Source organism: Candida theae, assembly GCF_024610275.1.
Source record: "Candida theae strain CBS 12239 chromosome Unknown scaffold8, whole genome shotgun sequence".
Lineage (NCBI taxonomy): Eukaryota > Fungi > Ascomycota > Pichiomycetes > Serinales > Debaryomycetaceae > Lodderomyces > Lodderomyces theae.
The window spans coordinates 215,396-240,394 of NW_026261448.1; the positions used below are offsets into that span (position 1 = coordinate 215,396).

Here is a 24,999-nt window from a genome sequence, read left to right on the forward strand (position 1 = left end):
AGAGAGAGACATTTTGAGATATGTCCGCTCTGTTATTATTATTATTATCACATTCTCTCTCTCTCCCCTTTTTGTATTTCGACAAATCCTCCGGTCATCCTTTAAAGAGGTACATATATATATATATATATATAAATACCCCCCCCAGTAGAATTCACATTTTCCAATTGAAATATTTCAATCTTTCTTATAAGTTCTTCTTCTTTTTTTTTTTTCAATTTTTAACATTTACTTTTAATTAACAATCTAGTTTATACCAATCATGTCCAACCCATTCCCAACTGTTGCTGAAAAAATCAAGGGTGTCCAAGTTCTTGGCCCTATCCCAGACAATGCTAAACACATCTTTTCACAAGAAGCTTTGGCTTTTGTTGCTACTTTGCACCGTGGCTTTGAAAAGAGAAGACAAGAATTGTTAAACAACAGAAGAGAAGAGCAAAAGAGAAGAGATCAAGGTTATTTGCCAAACTTTTTGCCAGAAACTGAACACATTAGGAACGACCCTACTTGGACTGGTCCTCCATTGGCTCCCGGTTTGATTGATAGAAGATGTGAAATTACCGGTCCAACTGACAGAAAGATGGTTATCAATGCATTGAACTCAAATGTTGCTACTTATATGGCTGATTTTGAAGATTCCTTGACTCCGGCTTGGAGAAACTTGGTTGATGGTCAAGTTAACTTGTACGATGGTGTTAGAAGAAACTTGTCTTTTGAAACCAACGGCAAGAAGTACGCTTTGAACTTGAAAGAAGGTAGACACATTCCAACCTTGATTGTTAGACCAAGAGGATGGCACTTGACTGAAAAGCATGTTTTGGTTGACGGTCAACCAGTTTCTGGTGGTATCTTTGATTTCGCCATTTACTTCTTCAACAATGCCAAGGAAACTTTGGCTAGAGGCTTTGGTCCATACTTTTACTTGCCAAAGATGGAACACCACTTGGAAGCTAAATTGTGGAACGATATCTTCAACTATTCTCAAGATTACATTGGAATCCCAAGAGGTACCATTAGAGGTTCAGTTTTGATTGAAACTATCCCAGCTGTATTCCAAATGGATGAAATCATCTATCAATTGAGAGAACACTCTGCTGGTTTGAACTGTGGTAGATGGGATTACATCTTTTCTTACATCAAGTGTTTGAGAAACTTTCCAGAATTTATCTTGCCAGATAGATCACAAGTTACCATGGCTGCTCCATTCATGTCTTCATACGTCAAGTTGTTGGTACACACCACCCACAAGAGAAAAGTCCATGCTTTGGGTGGTATGGCTGCTCAAATTCCAATCAAGGAAGATGAAGAAAGAAACAGAAAGGCCTTGGAGAATGTCACCAAGGACAAGATTAGAGAAGTTTCATTGGGTTGTGATTCTTGTTGGGTTGCTCACCCAGCTTTGGTTCCAGTTGTTTTGAAAGTTTTCAACGAACACATGAAGGGACCAAACCAAATTGACTTGCCACCAAAGGAACCATTTAAGCCAATCACTCAAAGAGATTTGTTGAGCCCATTCGTTCCAGGAGGTGCCATCACTGAAGGTGGTATCAGAGCCAACATCATCATTGGTATTTCATACATTGAAGCTTGGTTGAGAAACGTTGGTTGTGTCCCAATCAACTACTTGATGGAAGATGCTGCCACTGCCGAAGTTTCAAGAACTCAAATCTGGCAATGGGTTACTCATGGTGCCAAGACCAACACCGGTAAAGTCATCACCAAGGACTACGTCAAGCAATTGTTGGACGAAGAATACGCCAAGTTGACCAAGAGTGCTAAGCCAGGTAACAAGTTCAAGCAAGCATTTGCTTACTTTGCTCCAGAAGCTCTTGGTGAAAGATACTCTGATTTCGTCACCACTTTGATTTACGATGATGTCACCACCATTGGTAGAGCCGTTCCAGGTGAAAAATTGTAAATGCCTTGACCGGAAAGTTACTGGTAACTTTTAACTTTTGTATTTATTGTATAGTTTAAAGTTGGAAATTTCTTTTGAGAGATGGGTTTGTTACCGTAAGAGAAGGCACCAACCTTACGCTTTCAATCGCTTCATCACAACCCATTCGTAACACTCTCCCAATGTTTTGCACCAACGCGACACGGCTACTTTCACTCGTGATTTTGGTAGCGTCAGTCCAATTTGAGTTTGTCCTTTTTTTTTTTTTCACAATTATTAACAAAAAAAAAAAGAAAAAGAAATACAGGGACAAGCGAGATAGAATGTTTGGGTTACGCATCTTTTGGGCGGACATTTATAGATGGGAAGCACAATATCGTCGGGAATAGCAATAACAAAAGAAACAACAGCCCTCACATTACGTACTTTGAAGAAGTGAAGACAAAATGAGAGAGATCGTCATAATCGATTCCGATTCCGATTCCGATTCCGATAGTAATGCACCATCTCAGAAGAAATTCAAGGCCAATCCTCCTACTACCCTGGCACCCAAAACAAGGCCATTTGAAGGGATATATTCGTCGTCTTCGTCCTCAGAAAATGCGTCACCCTCACCCTCGCCCTCACCCGCATCTGAATCTGACTCTGACTGTGACTCTGATGAAAGTGATGATCAATATGTACGTGTAGTCACAAGTCCGCGATCCGTGAAGCTTACTCGAACTGGTTTCGAAGATGGGACGGCGAGGGATTATGAAGCTGCGGATTCTGGATCAGAGACCGAGGAGAGCGCTGATGAAGCTGTGGGAGACAGAGTTGATGAAGAAGGTTCTCAAGTATCTCATGATTCGGAATTCTTTCTAACACCCGCAACACCAGAGGAGATTGCTGAAACAAGAAAATATTTGAAGGAAAACGGCAGAGTAAATTTTCTTCAAAAGTATCTACCAACATCTGCTTCGGGCCAAGATATTATACAAATTGTGTTGAAGCTAGGTTTTATACCGAAAAAGATTGATTTTGAAGACATTGACTTGCTGAAATGCGTGCAGATTCTCAATCATGCCATGGAAAAAGTGCGCTCCAAACGAGATAGATTGGAAGATGTTTCCACCTATCGTGACGCTATAAGGCTAATCCGTGACAGCAAAAGAATACTAATCATAACTGGTGCTGGTATTTCCACTAGTTTAGGGATCCCCGATTTCAGATCGTCAAAGGGGTTCTACTCCCAGGTTCAGCATTTAGGTCTTAGTGATCCCCAAGAGGTTTTCGACTTGGAAATTTTTCTTGCAGACCCATCATTATTTTATTCGATAGCACACATGATTTTACCACCAGGCCACTCTTTCACACCCTTGCATTCATTCATTCAATTACTCCAGTCGAAAAACAAACTTCTCCGCAACTACACACAAAATATAGACAATATTGAGAGCTATGCCGGAATACGACCAGAGAGTCTAGTCCAATGTCACGGCTCATTTGCCAGTGCCACATGTGTCACTTGTGGATACAATGTGCCAGGGGAGGAAATCTTCCCTGAAATTCGTCAACAAGAGTTGCCCATGTGTCCCAAATGTGAAAAGACTCGCAAGCGACTACTCAAAAAAGAGGACACTTATCTTGCTGAGAGCTATGGCGTTTTCAAGCCCGACATTACATTTTTTGGTGAAGGGTTGCCACGAAGGTTTCATGACTTGATAGCAGAAGATCTTTTCAATTGCGATTTGTTGATTAGTGTCGGCACTTCGTTAAAGGTGGCCCCCGTTGCAGATATTGTTGACAAGATGCCACACCACATACCGCAAATCCTAATTAACAAGGATCCAATAGAGCATTGTAATTTTGATGTCAGCCTATTGGGATATTGTGATGATGTGATTAGTTTTCTTGCCAATGAATTGGGCAACGAATGGAAATTGCCTCACGAGGATTACGATAAAATACGTGGGACAAATGGCGAGAATTTGGAAATAGAATTGATTGATGCAGAGTTTCGTGAGTATCAAGTGACTTGCAAATTGCACAATACGGAATCCAGTCCTGATATTCAAGGACCAGAGTCTCCTACCAAACCCGGTGACAGTCGGACTGAGAAGCCGAGTGGATTGGGAACTCAACCGTCGCATTCAGCACAGAATGAAGCGAATGAAACGACCAAATTTGTTGAACAAGGTATGAGAGTTGGAGCCGGACATTATGAGAACTCTATCTTATACACGGGTGATAGTGTCAATGGATCTGGTCAGAGATCTAATATTGCTGTGGACCTGGGTGTGGGGAATATCAGGAAGTTTTGGCAAGAAGGTGTTTCAGATAATTATTCAGGCTACTCCGACAGACGCGTGGCTGCCATAAGATCGAGAGACGGCAGCGATGATGACGACGATGAAGAAGACGCAGAAACAGTGTAGTCACGATGAAGCAATGTCTTAAACAAGCCCTATAAACCGAGCGTAGCTAAATAAACTGGTAATTGCGAAATTTGTAACAATATCAAAGTTAAAGTTTTTGTGTACACACACACAAAAAAAAAATCATCTCTGCTCTGATTTCAAACTTTTAACAAACTGCTCTGCGGAAGATGATGAGAATACTACCCAGAGATTCCTTTCGCGGAAAGCTTATAACGCGATTCAATCGCAGCGAGGCCCTCCAATGTCAACTCAGATACCAACAATTAAGCAACGATCTGAGGGTCAGTTTTGGATCAAATAGAGATGATGAGGTGACTGAAAGACCGTGCCAGGGAACGATTACCCGCAGCAAGTTGACCGTATCTGGAGTTCCCAAAGAAGAGATAGAAAGTGATTTGGGTAATTTGGATGGAGAGCTCGAACAAGCACCCGAGTCCAGCATTGATCACAGCCCATCTGACATTGACAATACCGCGTCAGATACGGCGGAATCTGAAGGTGTCCTTCAACTGATGACCCATGACAATTTATTTACAAGACGCAATAAGATCGACTTTCAAAAGTTGAGTCAGTTTATAAAAGAGGCTTATGATCAGAGACCGCACGAGAAGACCACAAAGGAGAAAGAGGATCCCATCAATATCAGTGCATTACTATCAAGTTACAAGCGTAACAACAAAAATGCCTCATTTTTGAAAGAGGCAGCTCCTAGTTTCCAGAGCAGAATTACTATACAGTCATTGGATTTGGACCTACGTGAAAAATTGTACCAAAAGTGTGAGGCAGCTTTAATACCGACGCTAGCGAAAATAGACGGATTGAAAACATCCCCTGAAGTGTACCATTTCTATATTCAGGTATTGCATAGAGTTATCACGCAACTAAAAGATGCCAAAAGTGACCAATCTTTAAATGACCGATTTTATTTGAGAAACGTGTTTCTTGAAAGCAATATGAGTGAATGGAATGAGCTTCATGACGGTGTTGTTGACAAAGTTCGTGCAGCTAGTGCAACTGATCCACTCCAGTTCGAATCTAACATTTTGTCGTTGCCCATTATCACTAACCATGTGTTCAAAAAGCTAGGCTATCTGTTGTACAACGGTAGCTTGGTGTTAACCTTGTTTAACAAACTCAAAGACGATGTACATCTATACACGTCGTGCTGTAATCAACAGACCTACAATGAAGTTTTGAGAACAATTTGGGTGTACAATGGGAACATTGATTTGTTTGAGTTTGAAAAAGTGTACACTGAAATGAAGTTTTTGGGATATGGCGGTGATTTTGTCACCTACAACATCCTCAAGACTGTTATTGATGAGTATAATGCAATGCTGAATGGTAACTCAGTGTTTAACCGATATGGATCAAAGGTATTAACACGTGATGATAATGCGAGGATATCGTTTCTCACCAAAGAATTTTACAAATTACGAAGCCGTCTCAGTAACCAATTAATGAGGCAAGATAAGGATGCAGGTTTTGATATTGAATAGAATATTGGTACTTCTAATCACGTGGAGCTCTTGCATATTATCTGTTGTGCTTTCATGCACGACTTGTGCGTAAATTACATTCGAAACGGAACAAAAGTTTACTTTTTTTGTTTTTTTTATTTTTTATTCGAATTCGTAATGTCCCCTTACCTCCCCAACATTTAATATAAACATTGACGATAATAAATGTCACAATTCGATACATATCTTGAAAACTATACCAACGACCAGTTCAATGAGGAAAACTCAAGGCAAGCTGGCCAAGCACAAAACTCAATCCCAGATATAAGACGAGAAAACTTTGACGATTTTTTGAGCGGGTCAGCAGACATAAAGCGTCAATTATCTCAATCATTTAGTGGAGTAGGAGGAGGAGGAGGAGGTGGTGGTAGTAGTAGTAACAATAGTGGTGGTATTGGAGGCCCTAGTGGATTGGGCAGCAATGCTGCTCATCATGGCGGGATAAGCAAGCCCCATTCGAGACGTAATTCAGCATATGTGAAATCTCAGGAAGGGAGCGACGCTGAAGATTACAACGACAACGACAACGACAACGAAAACAGTCAAGGACATGACCGGAAAAGAAGGGACAATATCAACGACACGATCCAAGAGTTGTTGACTTTGATACCGAAAGAGTTTTTTGAAGTTAAGGAGGACGTGAAAGTCAAGAAGGAACTTAGTCCCTCAGAACGATCTCCCAATGACGACGATGTGAATAACGCTTCTGGTAAGACAGGAACAAAGGATGGTAAACCAAACAAGGGACAAATCTTAACCAAAGCAGTGGAGTATCTTCAGTCGTTGCAAAATTTGATTGACGAGAATAATAGGAAAGAGGTGGAATTGATTATGAAATTGGAGACGCTCAAGTTGAAGCAGAAGAACAGTGGGGTTTTGAATGAGAGCGTACCTATAAGGATTGGCTACACGAGTGCTGAGCGAGCCTTGGGAGAGATTGGAGTTGGTCCCTGCTCGGAGGATTACTTCAAGAGTGTGTTGGTGAAGAGCGCAAATGCTAGCAAATCTTCTAGGAAGAACGGATAGAAGAAGGAGAATCTTTTACGAAGATGTTTTAAAATAAAACGTCTATGTCTCTCTATTGACATGTTTGGCTATGGTTTAGTTATTTCCGAGATTTGACTCTGCCTAGCCTCTCCAAGGCGTCGGCATTATCTTTGAGCATGTATGCGGGCAAGTACTTATTTTTTTCCTCACTGGGAATCAACAATTTCGGATTAGGAATGGTCGTATTAACACCGCCCAAACTTGTGTATCCTTCGTCATATAAGGAGCAGTAGTCGACATCCGAGCCAACTAAAAAGTCCCAAATTTCAACGTATTTCCAATCTAGTATGGGATGAATTCTTAAAAAGCTGGGCCAGTCACTATCTGTGCGTTGCTCGTCCTCAAGCTGCTCCCCGTAAGGGTCGGTATGCCTGATTCCAACAACAACTGACTTGATATTTGTATTAATTTCATTTAGGTAATGTTCAAATCCGTTTTTTATAGAGTCTTTGATGTAGACTGGGTTCAAGTGGTAGTATTCTGTAGATTGTGTGATAAACTTTGTCAATTGCGGAAACGGAGTCTCGGCGTTAACATAGATAGAGTCTAGCTTGTAGTCATGGGGTATGATTCCGCTAGAGTAGAAACTCTCACCACGATTTGCTTCGTGGGTGCCGAGGAATTTTTTATAGATGGATGCTAAAAGCAAGATCAACATGACCAAGCAATCTTTTCCTCCATTATACGATATTGCAATCTCCTTCAACCTATAGCAGGGGTTAGTATCAGTTGCAAACTGCGTCAACAGTCCCTTTAGTAACATACCCGTGAAGATTTATCGATTTTTCCAACTTTTCCATGCTGGAAGTAATCTTCTCTTTAACCTTCTGTCTTAGATCTGGATCATATTCGTAGTCGTTGTGTCTAGGCGAGACTAACCCATTAGGCAACGTGTCATTTAAGAAATTTTGAACAAGGTGGTAACACTCCTTGCATCTTTCAAAAAACCCTATCTGTTGCTGTGTGAGCTCCTGTGTCATGATTATTGAGCCGTGGAGAAAGTGGAGCTGGGTAGCCCTGGATTGTTTTTTTTTTTTTTTTTTTTTTTTTGCCCGCGCGTTTTTTTTTTTTTTGGCCCGCTCGGTTTTAATGACCCTGAAACAATGCAATTTCGATTCGGAAATGGAATAATCCATTTTGCAATTCAAAAGTGACTGCGAAAAACTGTTGCATTGCACACAGGACGAAAGTTAGTTATAGTGCAGATGCGAAGAGCAAAAGCAGAACTGTTGTTGTTATTAGAAACCAGAGCAGATGAGAGTTCTTTGCGAGAGAGGTGCATTTAGTGGAAGATTGAATTCATGTCGTATTTGTGTATGGACTATACTACAATTTGGTGTAGATGAGCTAGCTGGTGCTGGGCTTTGTGGATCATGCTTTGTATTATGCTCCAGACCAACAATAAGACCAGCATGATATGAATAATTCACTTAAATGCATATCTTTTACTTTATCATCTGTATTCAACTCGAATTGAATAAACCGCAGCGAGCTATGGATACCACCACACTAGTCCAGTTTCTTGTACATAAACTGTAAAAAGAACTCCTTCGTATCATTATCCCAAAACCACCAGTATGTTTCTGACATTTTGCCTTCCTCTTGGGGTTTATCGATCTCATGTGTATTGGGAACAATGATGGTAATGTTTTCATAAGGTTCTGCTGAGATCACGAGATATTGCCAATCACTAGGGTCCTCGTCATCCTCCTCGTCTTCGCTTCTCTCTTGAATAAACTTCCTACCCATGTTTTGATTTTTAGATGACAATTCATAGTATGACATTAGTCTAAAAAATGGCTCGTCTACTGAAATTTCAGGACACTTAATCGTTACCAAAACACCTAGTTGAAGGGTTTCAGGATCACGTATTTTCAAAATTTTATACTCAGGTCGCCCTATTTTCTTCCAATGTCTCGTCTCCACGTTACTAATACTGACTTGATCTTGAACTTTCCGTTGAAAGTCTTGCTGTTGCCGCAGCTTCTCATCCAAAATTCTTCTTCGCTCTAGATTCAAGTGGTGTTTTCTTCCTCCCAAATGTGATATGTAAGATGATTCATTATTGTGAGTAGTTAAACATAACCTGCATTCCAATATACCTAGATGATTTCTAAACACGTAAGGATCGTTATCAATGTCAAGGATATGTGTGGCCAAGAGCTCCTGTACTCGTTTCTTGCTGTGGACATTCTGATCTTCAGCACTAGCAATACCTCCAGCACCCTTTTTTGAGTTGACACGGTTTGAGTAGTCCATGATTTTTGATAGGAGAGCAGAGACGACGAGTAAGGAATATGAATGGATGATGTGACGTCTTTTCATGTAATGACTCGTAAAAACAATTTGCGACACAGACAAAAACACGTTGAATTTATTTCTCAATTTTTTTTTTTTTTATTTAATTTTCCCTTTTATGGTATAAAAATCAACGACCAGAGAAAACACCATTGAAGCTCTTATATCAACCGACCTATATTGCTCCACACCCAAACGCACCGCAGACCACCGCTCTACCACCACTACAATGGACTCTCCTGCTAATATTGGTGATAGCACAACATTATCTATTCAACAAAAGCTATCAAACACGCACATTGATGGAGTTCTCGATACACTGATCACTTCAGCAGCATATTCAGGGGTCAAGGTGATACAATTGCTGATAAAAATTTCTGATGAAGCCATTGTTACCCCCGATAAGAACAAGGAAGAGACCATTGTGCTAAGAAGAGTGCAAGATTCGTTCATCAATGCCAGCCAACTCCTCAATATACTTGTCAGATTAAATGTCTTGACGCAAGTACAGGTAAAGAATTACTTGAAGAATGAAGTATTGTCTAATTTGGAGTATTTCGGAAACTCTAATTTACAGGTGTTGGATTATTCAAACCATGATAATAGGGCGCTTCGCGGTATTTGGGTTCCCTACAACAAGGGTGTGAAAATAGCTTTGGACTTTGACGTCTATGATATGAGCAAGCAGTTATTTCTTGTTGATGTTCACGACTTCGAGAAGCTCCCAAAGAAGAGAACTTTGGATAACATTTCCACTCATGGGTCTCCATCTGCACAAGGATCCCCTTCCAAGAAACAGAAAATTACTGCAACCAGCATCTCTCGCTTGGCTGAGTTAGAGGCTAACCCAAATTACCCGTACACTCTCCCTCCAGTGACCTTGGAGAAACCTGACATTGCGAACGACATCAAAAGAGTTCTTGGGGAGATTTTCAAAAGAGACGACCAGAATGGAGCCTCTTTGGAGGAAGTACGTCAAGACTTTGACCCAATTTTCAAATCGTTTGCAAAGGAGGACGCCAAAGATATTCCGTTGGATCAAAAAGGCCTGACTGCATTACATTTTGCTTCAACGTTGGCATCGTCCAACCTAGTCTCCAGCTTTATTGAGTTGGGTCTCAACTCTCCCATTCGAGGCAATGTAGATGGCGAGTCTCCGTTAATTTCATGTATTCAGGTGACAAATGCGATGGAAAAGGGAAATTTTAAAGAGATTTTATCACTGTGGTTACATCCTGATGTTTGGCTACTAGACCGAAAAGATCAAACAGTGTTACACCACATTTCACTACAATCAGGCAAAAATGAGAGTCACAAATTTTATTTGACAAAGTTGTTGGAATATATTTTGTTGAATGACAAAAGATTTTTAGAGTTTAAGAAAACCATATTGAATGCTCAGGACGCGAATGGTAACACCGCATTGCATATTGCAATTGAAAAGGAGAACCGCTGGTTAATAAAGGTTTTGCTTGAGCTTGGTGCCGATGCTAGCACACCCAACAAGCTTGGAATCAAATGTCAAGATTTTGAAATATTGAATGACTTGCCTGAGCTCGATGATCACATCTTTGACTTGATCAGAACCAGTAAAGAATTTTTTGACGAGCGAGTAAAGACAGTAGGAGTTGAAAATATTCAAGATTTGGAACAACCAAAAGAGACCAAATCTGTCACCATTGAAACATCGAGCTCTTCAAATGTGTCTGACAAAATCTTTCACAGCATTCACCAGTTATTATCGGATACCAGTCTGGAATATAACAACATTCTAAACTCCAAGCGCGAACAGATCAAAGTTTTGGACGAGGCATTGCATGATGCAACCATAGTCACAGCAAACAACCGGTTCCAAACAAAGAAATTGATTGAGAATTTGGAAAGGTTAGATACTTTTAAGTTACAAGCTGCGAATGTGTCCGACAAGCTAATACTATCAGATCAAGAAGTTCGAGATGATGAGCAATATGATGCTGACGAGCCATTCATCATCCCGCAACTCTTTGATCGGTTATCAAAGAATGAGCTGGTTCATGATCTCAAGAATGATGAGAGTTTCCTCAAGAGTCTACCACCCTCAAAAATCCTTCGGGCAAGATTGAACGCATACAGGCAGATAAATTCCAAACTAGAAGACGAATTGAAAAGCTTGGTCGATTATAGTGAACTAACCTCAAAATTCAAGAACGTTGTGAGCATATGTACAAATGTCGGGGTCGATGAGGTTGATGAGCTTTTGGATGGTCTACTAGAAGCTGTTGAGAGTTGAAGTTCACTAAGAACTAGTTTTTATTATAGAACCTACACTAAACCCAGATACCCTGTCAAAGCACTCTTTATCAGTGGGTCGATTTCGGCCAAATTCTTGAAGTCATCTAAAGTAATCACATCGGTGTCCTTGTTTTTCCCTAATAGCCTGAACCATTTTTCTGCCCTCAATTCGGGTGTAGTTTCATCCGGTGGCAACGCAGCCATTGGACCTATCATTTTATAAGTAGCACTAATGACCGGTAGTATATCCTTGTATGTGAGTTTTCCGGTCTTGTTGTAATCATAGAAATCAAATGCCCATGCTATTTTCTGTTCGCCTTTGCCACGACTGGTGATGCTGAACGCCAAAATAAACTCTTTGAAATCGATAAAGTTGGAATTATCTTGATCAAATTGAAGAAACAAGTAATGACAGTACTCCTTTGGGTCGCCAAATGGGAAGAATTGTTGATAGATTTTGGCAAAATCATCTTCGGTTAGTTGTCCACTGGGACAATCTCTGAGAAAACCTTTGTACCACAGTTGAAGCTCCCGCTTGTCGAAATAAGTATGTTCTTGTAGTTTTTTGATGTCCTCTCTGGACAATTTTGACGCTGCTTTTCCCATGCGAGATGTATTGTATAGGGTAGTGGTGGTAGTGGTGGTGGTGGTGGTGGTGTTGGAGAGATTATTGCTTTGGAATCTAGTCAACAATTCGTTTGTCTGCTGTTCAAGGTTTCGCATATTATGTGCAAATATTTTCAAACTCCAGATTAAATTTCCATCTACACATCTTCACTCAATCTTGTTACAAATCACAATATCCTACCGTATCCTATTTCGGCATTACCCCACCCCGTCTTCTGCTTTTTTTCAATATGTTCAGGTTCGCTTCAAAAAGGCAGTTCTCCAAATCAACTTTGTCCCTCGCCAATAAAGGTAAACCCCAGAACCCGCCAATCGATACCACGATCGAGTTGAAAATTGCACCCATTGTTCGTACCGGGGAAACCGCTGATATCAAACGTGCAAGGTTGATCTACCAATCAAGAAAAAGAGGTATCTTGGAGAGTGATTTGTTATTGAGCAGGTTTGCAAAAAAATATCTCAAACAAATGTCAGATGCAGAGTTGGATGAATATGACAAATTATTGGACGAAGCTGACTGGGATATATACTATTGGGCAACGAAAAACTACTCCGTCACCCCGTTGCCTGAAAAATGGCAAAACTCCAAAATTTTGAAATTGTTGCAGCAGGAAGCCGAAAACAATGAGCGTGTCATCTTAAGAATGCCCGAATTACATGAATATAATTAAATATGAATAAAAGACAAGTATTCATTTCTCTGCCAACCACACTGACGGCTTCTCTATTGCCTTCTGGGACGTTATTCGACAGATGAGTAAAGTACCCCACCAATTCGTATCATCAAAAAAATCCGTTTTGTAAATCCGTTTGGCTTCACATGGCCTGCGTATCGCCACGAAACGTATTATTACAAGTTGTGTAAAATGGAAGTAGAGTGATCGTATGTAACTATAGCGAGCTTTTGAGGAGGCGACCCCTTCGGTCAAGTTCGAAAATTGTTAGAACTCGAATCTTCAAAAGATTGTTAGTATTTGCACACAAGCGACGACGAAGTATACAAGTGCTGTTAAGATGAGTGCAACTGACCTATAGCTAACAAATGAGTGTAAAGGGCATCTATATCGAAGTACGTTGGAAAACATGAGAATATATACAACATTGCCATCGTTATAACCTACACTGTTGGTGTCACGTGCCAATAAAGTTGAAGACTTTTGTGGTTGATTTTACTGAACAATCCTTTTTGGAATGGCAATCAATCAAAAATGATCTCCTCTAGTGACTCATTCACAATGTCAATTTCAATAGATCAAATCCCGGATGGACTTAGGCCAGATAAGAATGTAAGCCCTTACATTCAACGAGCAATCGAACTTGAAGAGGCAGAGCCTATCATCAGTTACTACAGCAAAATCTTTGTACTTGAGTATATTTTGAACAACAAGATACATACCAAATCGAAAGATAATGAGGAATTCACGATAAAGCTCTTGGATGACACCGAATCTGTAAAGAAAGATACAGAAGATGAAGAGCTTCACACGGTTTTAAACGACAAGAATTTGTCCTTTCGCTACGCATTGAAATTTGCATACGGGCTATTCAACCTGTGTCTTGAAAGCCTAAAAACATATAGGAGTGAAAACAAGTCTAAATTAGTTACCAAATTTAGAGCTGCAATGTGCTTCTTGAACATACTTGAGGTGTTTGAGAGTTCGAGTAACGAAATTGACTTGGGCGCAGTTTTTGGCTCCAAGATTACAAATTGGAGCGATTTTGAAGTCGTAAATAAGGAGAAGCTAAAGGTTTTGAAATACCAATTGACTAAGTTGGTTAAAGATGAAATCCAGGTTGAGGAGAATGAACCTTCAAGCAATGCGGACTTGGAAAAGGAATTAGATGAGGAATTGCAAAGATTAAGCACAACCCAAGATGTCAAAGATGAAGAAGTCGAAAGTGACACCGCAGAAAGTAGGCACACCGGATTGAATGATGAAACTGACACTGTACTACATACAAATGATGCCAGCAAACCCCATGATACAACAGATGACCTTGTCGGCGATAGCTCATCACGGCACATTGATGCAGAAAATGGTATTCCTGGGGTGAATCTTCCTGGTGCACCACATTTCAAACCCGACGATGACTCTGATGCAGACGAAAATGTCAAACTTCCACAAGCGCCGAAGTATTTGCCAACAGACGATATTGGTCACATAAACAAGTCTGGAACAATACAAGTTTTTCCTCCAAAATCAGATCAAGATGGCACGGATGCGCCCAAAGCTGAGGTAACTAGCTCAAAACCTACTCGAGTCCACGAAAAACCTCTTAGCAAGGAAAACATAAAAGCAATTCTTAATCGCGACGATGCAGTAGCTCAAATACAAAAACACACCAAATTTGCCAACTCGGCATTACAGTTTGAAGATTTCAATGAAGCAGAAAACCAACTTGTGAAAGGGTTGGAACTTTTGCGAGCTTTGAAGAGACAAGATGAGGAGTAATGAATAGTTGTATTCAATTGGATCGGCGCTGTTTAAGAGCTACGATAACGGGGAGGGAGAAGGAAGGGAGGAGATGTATAATACAACCTAATACTACTTGTGTAAAACGCACCTTCACTAACTAACTTTTTCTATACCTCTATCATTTCGTCATCACTATCAACACCTGCGAATGCATCCTGAGTTGGCAAAGACTTGGGATTTGGTTTCATCCACTCTTCTTCTTCATCAACATCATCATCTTCATCTTCATCATCTTCATCGTCATAAGCTTCAATGTCACTCTCAGCATTGTCAAATTCACCACTATCCAGCTCCGACGTATCCTCCACAATGGATTCTTCTTGAGCCAACTTCTTGCTGGTGCTCAAAAATCCAATCAAAAATTCATTTCTCTTCCCGACACTAACCACTTCCTTGGCTACTTTACTCAAATAACGTGACAACAATTTTAACGAAGAACGGAATTCAAATTTGTGAGCCGCAATGAATCTCCCATGCAGAGATAAAATGCATCTAACCCATATCAAGTAAAATTCGATATGAGGAGAGTCTTGTTTAGTTAATAGCTCTCCAATAAAGTGAAGAGTTCGGTCAAGATAAACTTCAGGTATGTCTTGACACACGAGCTTGATATCTGGTAGAGGCACGGCCTCCAACACTTGATGGATCACATACCCCTCATTCAACCTCAACGCCATAATCAATGCAATCAAGTACTCCTTTTCTTTCAAAGACTCCAAAGCAGAATCCGGAGTAACATCAATGTCCAAATCGAATGGATCAAAAACCAACTCTTGATTAATCGAGTAAATCATTAATCCTTCAGTGGTTGCTGCGGCAAATGACGACGTGGTTGGGGAGAAATTAATCGAAGTGACTCGAATCTCTGGTCTTGTTCGACGCTGACTAGGGTCGCCACCTTTTTGAGACCCTGGTAAAGTATTATCAAGACGATCCTCTAAATCGCTGTTTTCGCCATCCCTATCTATCAAATCGGCGTTGATTCCGGAATCAGTGATTTTACGGCTGTTCAAGTACTGAAGGGTACCATCAATCGACATGTTTTCCGACACAATGAATCTCTTCAACATCACTTCACTTTCAATATCATACATGCAGATCGAGTTATTATTACCAGCAGCTAACAAGGTTAGACCATCAAAGGAGTATGCAATTGTAGTAAAATACTTACCACGGTTTGAATTTTTACTCACAAACCGATCTTCAAGGTATCTACCACTGATGATATCCTTTCTTCCATCAATCAAATGCAACTGTCTAGCGTCCTCGACATCATAAACCGCAATATGTCCATCTAAAGTTGAAACCGCCAATTCTTTGCAATCGGGTCTCATACCAATACTCAAAACATCGCTCAGTACCTCAATTGGTTCTACTGACTGGTTTCTTGAAAATATGTTCCAAATTCGAACAGTTTTGTCCCACGATGCAGACGCGAGTATGGAATTTTCTTGACCAAAAGATAGACACGAAATGGGGCCCTCATGGCCGGTTAAAGAGTCTAACAAGTTTCCCGTCTGCACAGACCAAACGTAAATCTCGAAACTATCTTGAGACCCACCCACAATCACTTCCCCACTAGGATCAACCGCAACACAATTGAATTGAATCCTCGATGTGGCAGTGAATGTTCTGAAGTTTCTGAACCTAATCAAGTCAAATGCACGTATCGTGCCATCCAATGATGAAGAAAACAAGACTTGTCCCTTCTTTGCAAACTGAACTTGCGTGACTGGTGCTGTATGCTCGGTAAAGGTCATCAAACAAAACCCTGAAGCAACGTCCCAAATTTTTATTCTTCCATCATCTGAGCCGGTGACCAATCGAGAGCCATCTGGAGAATAGCAAAGAGTGTTCATTGCATCAAAATGACCCTGTTGCTTGAGAATGTACGACTCACTTTGCCATTCATAAACTAGCAACTGTCCTAACTTTGAGGACCCAAAAGCAAGCCATTCCCCAGTACTGTTAATGTTCACTGTGTTTATCGTATTTTGACCCATGCTCAACAGTTGAATAAGATTTAAATCATCGCCAATCTCATAAACTCTAAACTCACCATTGGAGAAGCCGACAACCAATAAAGAAGAGTTGGCGTGAAACGTGGCACATTTGAGTTTCCCATTAGCATAGAAAAAGTTTTTTGAAGTGATTCTCCAATCCAGTTTAGTGTGCTCCCCTTGCTCATCAGTGTCATTTTCTGGTGACTCTGTGTATTCCCATTTAAACAAAGCTCCATCCTTACTGACTGTGTAGATTACTTCTTGATCTTTACTAAAGAATGCATTCACAACATAGTCACGATGTCCAGAAAAAGTTCTTGCAACGTCTCTCTCTTCAGACTCTAGAGAGTAAATCTTTGCTGTCATGTCCTTGCTTGTGCTGATAAAAAATCTTGAATCTTGCGACCAGGAGATGTTCAACACATCATCAAAGTGTCCCAGGTATATTCTGTGCCTCACAAATGGTGCAAATTGTCTATCCTCTGTGAAGTCTGGTGTTTTCCAAACTTGGACAAACTTGCCAACAGCGACGGCTAAGTACTTTCCACAAGGACTAAAAGCAACGGCGTTCACCCGCGATTTGAAGTTGAAATGATGAAGCACCACTCGAGAAACAAAATTCAAAAGAATTGCTCGGCCATCTTCATCAATGGAAATCAAAAGTGTGTTTTGCTTGTTCAATGCCATGCATTGTACATTCTTGCGATGTTGGTAGCTGAATGTGAATGATTGTGATCTTATTAGATCGAAACACGAAACTCTATTTCCAACGGGGGACAAAAGTTTGGTTCCATCCTCTGTAAATAATAAGTTGCCTTTCTTGTAAACTGTTCCAAGCAAGTTACTAAACTTGTAGTCTGACCTCATGTGAATGTGAATGTGATAAGTGGTTCTTCGTTGGAGCAGGATGTCTTTGCTAATTTTTCAGATTAATTTTTTTTTTTTGTTTTTTTTTTTTTTATTGCCTGAAGCGATGATCTTCGAAGCGTTAGTGGAGGAACCATCTTCATCAACAACAACGTCTTCACAACACACATAGTAGCAAAGAGTAACAAAGAGTAGCAAAGAGTAGCCATGTCAGGAAGTTTATCTACTAGGGTCATGAATATGAAATTCATGCAAAAGGCCGATAGTCCAAAGGTGAATGAGGGTCGTGAAGAAGAAAAGCGAACGCTCAAGGATGTGTCGGAGTGGTCATTGCCCCATCTGGCGAAAGTGTTGAAAATGGCACTGCATACACCTAAGGTAGAGGTCCTCGGATACGGTTCCATACTAAACGATCGAAACTATACGACACGGAAATTCCAGGCACCGAATGACAAAGAGGTGTTGGGTAGTGGTGAACAACAACATGAAACAAGGGAGCTCAGTAACCTTTGGAAGAAAAGGAAACCAGATGGCTCACCTGACAGAGGTCAAAAGAGGCGAGCTATTTGAGACTGTTGAAGATAAAGGCTGATGCCGTAACTAATATTGTCTTCGCCGTGGAAATTTGGGGGGTAGTATTGACAATGTAATACTGATGCTATTCGTTAAGGTTTAGGGTAGTACACATGAGGCCACTTATTCTGCGGAGAAACTCTCCATTAAGTGAGAGTAAAGAACCAGTTTAACTAAAGGATGTTGTTGGAAGGCCAATGAAAGGTTGGACACCAACACAGACATAGTTTCAACCAACCATCGAACAAAATCCATGATAAACAATGGATCTGCTACTTTCTTTTAGACTTATTTCCTGCATCCTCTGCATGATGAGCTTCTAAAAACCCTGCTTTGGTTACAGCATCCCTGGCAACCGCATTAATGTGTTTAAATCTGTCTGGTCCCAAATGCACACCCCCAAAATATCGACTAACAACAACGACCACGTTCCATACATCCATCATCTAGTACATAGTGTTAGTAGTTGTTCAATTGTTACAAGCAATGAATACATACTTGGAGTAAATGTAGTACCCTTCCACCAGCAGCTGTTTCCCCATCGTCGTCAAAATCCTGATACCTTACGTTCTCCTTTGTTTTGATTCTCCAACTTGAGATATTGTGGGCCGCTTTTGAGACTTTTCTGTCTTGAAGGAGACTATCTATATACAATTTGGCATCCTCCAAACTTTCCACCGCTTTTGCAAAAGCCACAAATGTGGAGCGACGATCACTTATGACATCCGACTTCACCCAATCGATCGTGTGGTCCTTATAATCTGGAGCTTCATCCACAGCAGGTGATATGTTCCTCAGGGCTGGCTTCTCTATCACTTCGGTAGTTTGTCGCCTTGTGGTGCTTTCAATGCGCTTTTCCGAGTATTCGTCAAGAAATTCCAGTAACTGAGTTAGAAGCTCGTACATCAACACTTGGCCCGGAGCAAAAGCTTTCGTTACCATGGACCGGACTACTTTCTCCAAGTAAACGGTGTCTGTGTACATCAGCTTGTTCTCATTTGTAAGCAGTAGCAATTCCGGAGCTTCATCAGGATAATTTGTTGGGAAATTAATTTGAATCCTGATCGATTCGTGATTGGGCGAGGTGAATGTATAAGTTTGGGGAGCTTCCTTACACACCGAGTCTGGATAAATTGCTTCAATTGCACTAAGCTCGTCCTCCAATTCGCTAACAGACATCACGCAGTGAAGTTCACTTTCAAATGGTATCAGAGTCGATACGAGAGAGAGAAAAAATAAATTAATAAAATATTTCGTTGCAAAATTGGTGCCAGTTGTAATCCTGAAACCTGAACCTGATGCTGCAGCAGAGATTTACCGAGGTGCATTACAGTTAGGCAGCTGCAACTTCACATAAAGCAGCAATATTCCTAAACACTCTAACAATTCACTAAATAGCTAGATACAAAAATCCTAAACATGGTTTATCTGCAAATGCTTGAAAGCACCCGTTTTTCTGCTACTGAATTCCACGGGCTGTACTTTTAAGAAAGCAGGTGGCACGTATCTCGTCAAATCAACTTTCAAATACATATTCAAAATTGTTGGAACAACGAAAATGAAAGAAAACAACGCAATGCTAATCAAGAATACAAAAAAGTACAGCACAGCCTGTAACCTTCGATTCTTCTTCTGTCTTTTTGACAAAACTCGAGGACGAATCTGGCATCCCGGTCTCAACCAGAATAGCATTAAAGTGTGCCACTTGTCTGCATATGGAATCAATAAAATTGGAATCTGGGAATACAAAAGAACATGTGCTGCAAATAAATCACCAACAAAGTACGACATCTCTGCAGTTTTGCAAACAAATTCTCTAATTGGTTGTGTAATAACGTACCACCCTAACCCCGCCGTTGCCCATTTCCCAGACCACCAAGATCGGTTAGACCGATCATGACGAAACTCTTTAGACACAAATAGGATGGTTGTCATTTGTAAAAACCAACACTGAATTAAAGTGGCTAAAGTAAATCCCAACACCGTTTTGGGGAAGTCCCACCCTTGTAGGAACCATAACACCTCAAAGAAGAAGACGTGATTCAAAACAGCCGTGAAATGCGCCAACGCTGCAAGGAAGGACGGAAGCTTTTTGCAAAAAAAAGTGAATATGGGACCAAAAAGAATGGAGATAATGAACAATACCAATAGTATTACAAAGTTGATGAATATGGGCCCAAAAGCGACTATTGCAATTCTCAAGATGCTATTGACCGGCACTGCCCTTGGATTACCATTCTGTGAGTTTGCAAATAAATAAGCCAAGCCAATTATTAGTATCACAGACAACTGAAATACCGACTCCGTAAGCATGAGTTTGATTCTTGATGGCTTTACTTCACTAACAACTTTGATTTCCTCATTCAAGCTCATCCTCTTACTCTTAACACCGACTATCCTACTCCGCTTCAATCTTGTAAAGTTGATCCAAGAAGATATTCTGGCTTTGCTGTTACCACGGAGAAGCCAATGTAGAAATTCCTCGTAATCCAAAAAAAAGTCATTCAATGCGAATTGGTTGGGGTTATATAAGAAAGGACAAATGAGCAAGCCAATAACCGACATCCAAAAGTAGAGAAGCAGTGTGATCCACATAGACATGGAGCAGTATAATAATACCATCCCACAAACTATCCCATAGTAGAGACTCTCTGCCGCGAACCTGGAATAAAGTGTCACAAATGAGACTCGAATAGTTGCAAATCCACGCCCAGTGGCAAGATATCGAGCCCCGCCAACTGATATATCACTCACTAATGAATGGCCATATATCTTGCAAATGAATACCTCAAATAGTGGGGAAAATGAGGCAAATTGCTTACTGAGTCTTGTGATGGCTTTGTAAAACCCTCTCTCTGTAAGCTCTTGGACTCCCAATGGAACAAACGATATTATGAATACGCTGAAAATGGACACAACACATCTTTGTAACCATTGAACTACTGGCATCAAGTTGTAACAGCCAGCGGGTCTCTTTGGATCGGTAATTGGTCGGTGCCTGTCGTACTCGCATATAGTGCTCTCTCTGGTCAAGGAGGCAAGGTTTGCAGACACCAATAAGAACAACTGAATCGAAAGAATGATAAACACATTATTTAAATGGAAACCTGGATGTGCATAGTAGAAAGACAAGAACCTATCAATCGGCAATTGTGTTCCCAAGTAAAAATACTCTCTTGACAACATTTGCTCACCCATTCCTGCACCAATTTTTGTCGTGAAATTGAGAATAGACCCAAATCCCAAATCCCTTCCCTTGCCACATTGCATATACTCGCAGTGCTTAATTCTCCCTCCACGAAGAAGAACATTCATGCCAGCATAAATGTCTTCGTTGAGATGCAATCCCTTTTGGGCTTTGGACACACCACCCCTGGTGGTCATGAAAATCGCATTCAAAAAATCGGGATGACCATAGTGTAACTTTCCACCAATATGGGCAAGCGTTCTAGCAAATAATGTGCCAAAAGTTTGCTCTTTTCCGGCAGCGACATCACCAAGAATTCCAATGTTTTCAGAAAAAACGTATTCTCTAGTTCCAATAATGGCTACGGGGTAAGCCAGCTTAGCTCCTTCCAATTCATTCGTGTATGGATCCAAGGGAAAAGTGGGCTCCTCAAACTCAGCCAAAACACTTCGAATTTTAAGACACTCTTCTAAATAATTATCCTGATTGGCATCAACAAGCTGTATATATTCTCCACGACAAAAGATCAAAGAGTGATTTTGATTGTCCGATTTTCCATCTCCCAAAATGGGATTACCAGATAATCTCACCCTATATTTGGGTTCCCTGTCTCCGTTCTCCATGAAGGAACAGCTTCCGTCAATAAGCGCCGAGTAAAAAGTAACTTCGCCCGTTCTTTCATCAATTTCCTCGTCAAGATAACAAATTTGAAGCTCTGGATAAGCTCTCAACAAGAAATCAGTGTTTTCTCTCTCTTCGGGTGTGAAGTATTTCATCCTTTGCATTGAAGTAATGATTCTAAATTTTCTATGCGCCATTATAGCAGCATGTTCAGTTTTCTCGGAACCGTCGCCAAAAACAGTGCTATCTGGATTTTCGACATCGAATAATAGCTTGATGGCCCTTGCGTAATTCATAAAACCCGAGATGGTTCTGTACAATGTTTGTGAACGGAGTGAAGCCCAAATTCGAGTACGAAGAATGTACTCGGGAGTTGCAACTTTGAATCCGACCGAGTAGTATGGCAAATCATCAAGTTTATCCTTTGCATCATCTGTTGATGCTGAATCAGACTCAAACTCTTCGGCAAGCATCTTGGTATCCTTCACAAAGCAACTCCACTCTAAGGGATGTAATTGCTTCAAATACTCAAGCATTGTCACATGCGAGTACTGTTCTTCCTCCCTTATAATTTCTCTCAAGGATAGAATAATCTTTTCACTATAATGAGGAACCAAGACTGAAAAAGAAGGCATAAAATGAATTGGCCCAACTTCAGGCATGGGCGTCGACAAAGACTGCGCAAAAAACGTGATTCGGCGTTGTGCTTCCGATTGCTTGCTAAATAAAGTCGACTTGACGGATTGGTCTTCTTGAGAGACAAAGAACATTGGCTCTTTCAATATTATTCCACCTTCAGCGCCAGGGTTTTCAATCAGCTTGTAAATGAGTTTTTGGACATTTTCCAACGAAATTAAATGCTCTCTGTACATGGAGATAATGATTGAGTTCCACACCTGTGATATCAAAGACTTAGATTTCAAACTCTTTTCGTTGGTTACGGATATAATCTTGGAAAATATCCTTTTCGGCAACCTGGAGAAGATGTTTCGCCAAGGTGTCCATATCGAAACACCAACATAAAATGACCGACAAACCGAAAACAATGTGTTCCAAATGATATACCAAAGATACGTATCCAATATGAACAAGACTAAATTTGTCAAGTAGATAAGCCCCAAAACAATATAAGGTTGTTTTGAACAAAGCCACAGGCCAAACAAAGTCTCTCCTGAGCAAGTGACATGCTTCATTATGCTTAACTCGCGAATAGGATCTCTCATGGAGAGGGTCAAGAAGAAATAGGATTCCAAAAACTTGGAAATGAAAATAGCGAGCCACAAACTGTGAGAAGCGATTTTGTCAGTATCTGTAAGCAAATAAAAGTTGACAATAAATGATCCTTGCGGCAAATATTTGCGATCGTTGGAGCTGGGGGTTCTTGCAAAAGCCTTCCCCAATGGAACAACAGATAGGTATCCAACAATGAAAATAGACACCGTGAATTGAATAGAAGCAATCGTCAAGCCAGTCTTTGAATTCTCTCCCAAATCTCTAAAACCAAGTAAATAGATACTAGGTGCGGTGTTGATCATGAGGAAAAGTAAGGTAGCTAGCATTCTACCCAAAACGGGTTGAGCGCCATGCCATTTCCGAGGAATATACGATAATTCACACATGAGGCTGAGCAAATTGATTATCAATGCAACAGATCCACCCAAGGAAAGTAATGACAATCGAGTTTGGTATGTTGGAAGATTATCCACCGAAGCCTGATAGTTCCGTGTGTACAATGTGGGAGAATTGTACACTGAATAGTACCAAAACGCAGACAAATGAATAACCCACACCCTGTGGAAATTGGTAAGAACATGCGACCAGCTTCGCTTTTCTTTAAACGTTTTGTAAAACGCTTTGTCCCATTGCACTTCATTCAACCGACCATATCGTTCTTTTGGTGGAAGCTGCATCAATTTGTTCTGCTTGTCTGCCAATACCAACCTCTCAAGCCCTTTACTGTGCCAAAACAACTGATTCATGTCATCGTATCCAATTGCACTACTGTGGTCCTTGTCGCGTCTGTGATATCTTCCATCCACAAGACGGTACAACTGATCTCGGTAGAAATTGTACAAAGGAGTGATAATATGATCCAAAAAGCTTACCGTGGCCCTCTCCACTGGAACATCTGGATCAATGGAAAAATAGTAGTCATTACAGCACTTGAAGATGAAGCAAATGCACTCTGGCATAAACCGAATATTGTTTGCTTCGCCCCAAATTAGCAAGTACAAACCCAATTGTATCACAACATACGTGGGGGAAAGTGCTTGCATATTTGCAATCCATTGCTCTTCAGCCACCTCAAGAGTGGGGACACGCTCATTTGAATCCTTGATCTTGCCATTTTTCACATTCTCGAATCCAACAAAATCATCCAAGTCCATTTGGGCAGCAAAGTACCATTTCCGAAAATTTGAATTGATTCCACCAACATAATCAGCATGAACGGACCTCAATGCATGTTCAGGCCCCAACCGTGACGACCTGGAATCTAACAACCTCATCAAGTAATCAAACATGTTCCTGGTGTTATCAAATTGGAAACCAAATATTGCAGTCAACTGCAAAAACACCGCTTCGATATCCTCCCTCGTAATCGGAACGGTTTCGGCTGGGTTCCACGCAGGGTATGGATCAAATTTGTTTGAGTATATATCGTAGTAATCATTCTCTGCCAAAGTTTCTCCAGGGTTTCTATAGTGGTAATCCTTATCGCCACCGAAGCCAATCCTTTCCACTTCAGCCCATTTCCTAGAATCAAAGTGAGGAGTTTTGAACCCACTCAAGGGGAAACCTGAAGCATAGCCTTGGGTATTATTGTCTTAAGAAAAAAAAATGGGGGAGAACATGTTAGTATAAAAAAAAAATAAAGAGAAAGTAATGGTTTAGCAGCATCAAAACCAGTTTCCTCTCATACCAATCGCAGTTGCTGTTCTCTTTAAGAGCTCAATGGGATCTGATTCTTGCTTGATCCTTTTCAGATCCTTGCCCTTTTTGATTGCCATTTGTGGTCCACAGAGGGGCGTGTTGATAAAAAGAAAGGAGTAGCTGAAACTTGGTTGTAAAAAAAAAAAAAGGGAAACGTATAAAAGAAGGAACCTTTTATGAATCTTGCACAGTAAAGCTTACAATATACACTTAACGCATTAATAGACTTAATCCATCTATTCTAAAATAATCTATGTGTA

At 40.6% G+C, this 24,999-nt stretch overlaps 11 protein-coding genes and 1 pseudogene across 12 annotated transcripts; 7 read left to right on the plus strand and 5 right to left on the minus strand. All coding sequences in view use genetic code 12, as the record gives it.

The window, feature by feature from the left end:
• Positions 1–262: 262 nt before the first annotated feature.
• On the plus strand, positions 263–1,918 carry MLS1 (malate synthase; the record flags this gene model as incomplete). The annotated part of the gene is made up of 1 exon (XM_051753098.1): positions 263–1,918. One exon carries the CDS (start codon positions 263–265, stop codon positions 1,916–1,918), a length of 1,656 nt encoding a protein of 551 aa, XP_051607867.1.
• Positions 1,919–1,999: 81 nt separating this feature from the next.
• On the plus strand, positions 2,000–5,816 carry KGF57_003657 (annotated as a pseudogene). Its single transcript has 3 exons — positions 2,000–2,013; positions 2,331–4,313; positions 4,571–5,816. Coding segments are annotated over exons 1-3 (3,243 nt in total).
• A 186-nt stretch (positions 5,817–6,002) lies between these two features.
• RTG1 (Rtg1p) lies at positions 6,003–6,863 on the plus strand (the record flags this gene model as incomplete). The annotated part of the gene is made up of 1 exon (XM_051753100.1): positions 6,003–6,863. One exon carries the CDS (start codon positions 6,003–6,005, stop codon positions 6,861–6,863), a length of 861 nt encoding a protein of 286 aa, XP_051607868.1.
• A 79-nt stretch (positions 6,864–6,942) lies between these two features.
• FAD1 (FMN adenylyltransferase) lies at positions 6,943–7,864 on the minus strand (the record flags this gene model as incomplete). Its single annotated transcript, XM_051753101.1, has 2 exons — positions 6,943–7,591; positions 7,650–7,864. The coding sequence occupies 2 exons, from the start codon at positions 7,862–7,864 to the stop codon at positions 6,943–6,945; spliced, it is 864 nt and encodes a 287-aa protein (XP_051607869.1).
• Positions 7,865–8,393: 529 nt separating this feature from the next.
• On the minus strand, positions 8,394–9,143 carry KGF57_003660 (uncharacterized protein; the record flags this gene model as incomplete). Its single annotated transcript, XM_051753102.1, has 1 exon — positions 8,394–9,143. One exon carries the CDS (start codon positions 9,141–9,143, stop codon positions 8,394–8,396), a length of 750 nt encoding a protein of 249 aa, XP_051607870.1.
• Positions 9,144–9,411: 268 nt separating this feature from the next.
• Positions 9,412–11,451, plus strand: SWI6 (transcriptional regulator; the record flags this gene model as incomplete). Its single annotated transcript, XM_051753103.1, has 1 exon — positions 9,412–11,451. One exon carries the CDS (start codon positions 9,412–9,414, stop codon positions 11,449–11,451), a length of 2,040 nt encoding a protein of 679 aa, XP_051607871.1.
• Positions 11,452–11,483: 32 nt separating this feature from the next.
• On the minus strand, positions 11,484–12,176 carry KGF57_003662 (frequenin; the record flags this gene model as incomplete). The annotated part of the gene is made up of 1 exon (XM_051753104.1): positions 11,484–12,176. One exon carries the CDS (start codon positions 12,174–12,176, stop codon positions 11,484–11,486), a length of 693 nt encoding a protein of 230 aa, XP_051607872.1.
• A 134-nt stretch (positions 12,177–12,310) lies between these two features.
• Positions 12,311–12,751, plus strand: KGF57_003663 (succinate dehydrogenase assembly factor; the record flags this gene model as incomplete). Its single annotated transcript, XM_051753105.1, has 1 exon — positions 12,311–12,751. The coding sequence occupies one exon, from the start codon at positions 12,311–12,313 to the stop codon at positions 12,749–12,751; it is 441 nt and encodes a 146-aa protein (XP_051607873.1).
• Positions 12,752–13,315: 564 nt separating this feature from the next.
• KGF57_003664 (uncharacterized protein) lies at positions 13,316–14,533 on the plus strand (the record flags this gene model as incomplete). Its single annotated transcript, XM_051753106.1, has 1 exon — positions 13,316–14,533. The coding sequence occupies one exon, from the start codon at positions 13,316–13,318 to the stop codon at positions 14,531–14,533; it is 1,218 nt and encodes a 405-aa protein (XP_051607874.1).
• A 131-nt stretch (positions 14,534–14,664) lies between these two features.
• PWP2 (snoRNA-binding rRNA-processing protein) lies at positions 14,665–17,427 on the minus strand (the record flags this gene model as incomplete). Its single annotated transcript, XM_051753107.1, has 1 exon — positions 14,665–17,427. One exon carries the CDS (start codon positions 17,425–17,427, stop codon positions 14,665–14,667), a length of 2,763 nt encoding a protein of 920 aa, XP_051607875.1.
• Positions 17,428–17,634: 207 nt separating this feature from the next.
• KGF57_003666 (uncharacterized protein) lies at positions 17,635–17,997 on the plus strand (the record flags this gene model as incomplete). Its single annotated transcript, XM_051753108.1, has 1 exon — positions 17,635–17,997. One exon carries the CDS (start codon positions 17,635–17,637, stop codon positions 17,995–17,997), a length of 363 nt encoding a protein of 120 aa, XP_051607876.1.
• A 275-nt stretch (positions 17,998–18,272) lies between these two features.
• GSL2 (Gsl2p) lies at positions 18,273–24,816 on the minus strand (the record flags this gene model as incomplete). The annotated part of the gene is made up of 5 exons (XM_051753109.1): positions 18,273–18,446; positions 18,499–19,147; positions 19,682–20,393; positions 20,649–24,632; positions 24,729–24,816. 5 exons carry the CDS (start codon positions 24,814–24,816, stop codon positions 18,273–18,275), a joined length of 5,607 nt encoding a protein of 1,868 aa, XP_051607877.1.
• Positions 24,817–24,999: the final 183 nt, after the last annotated feature.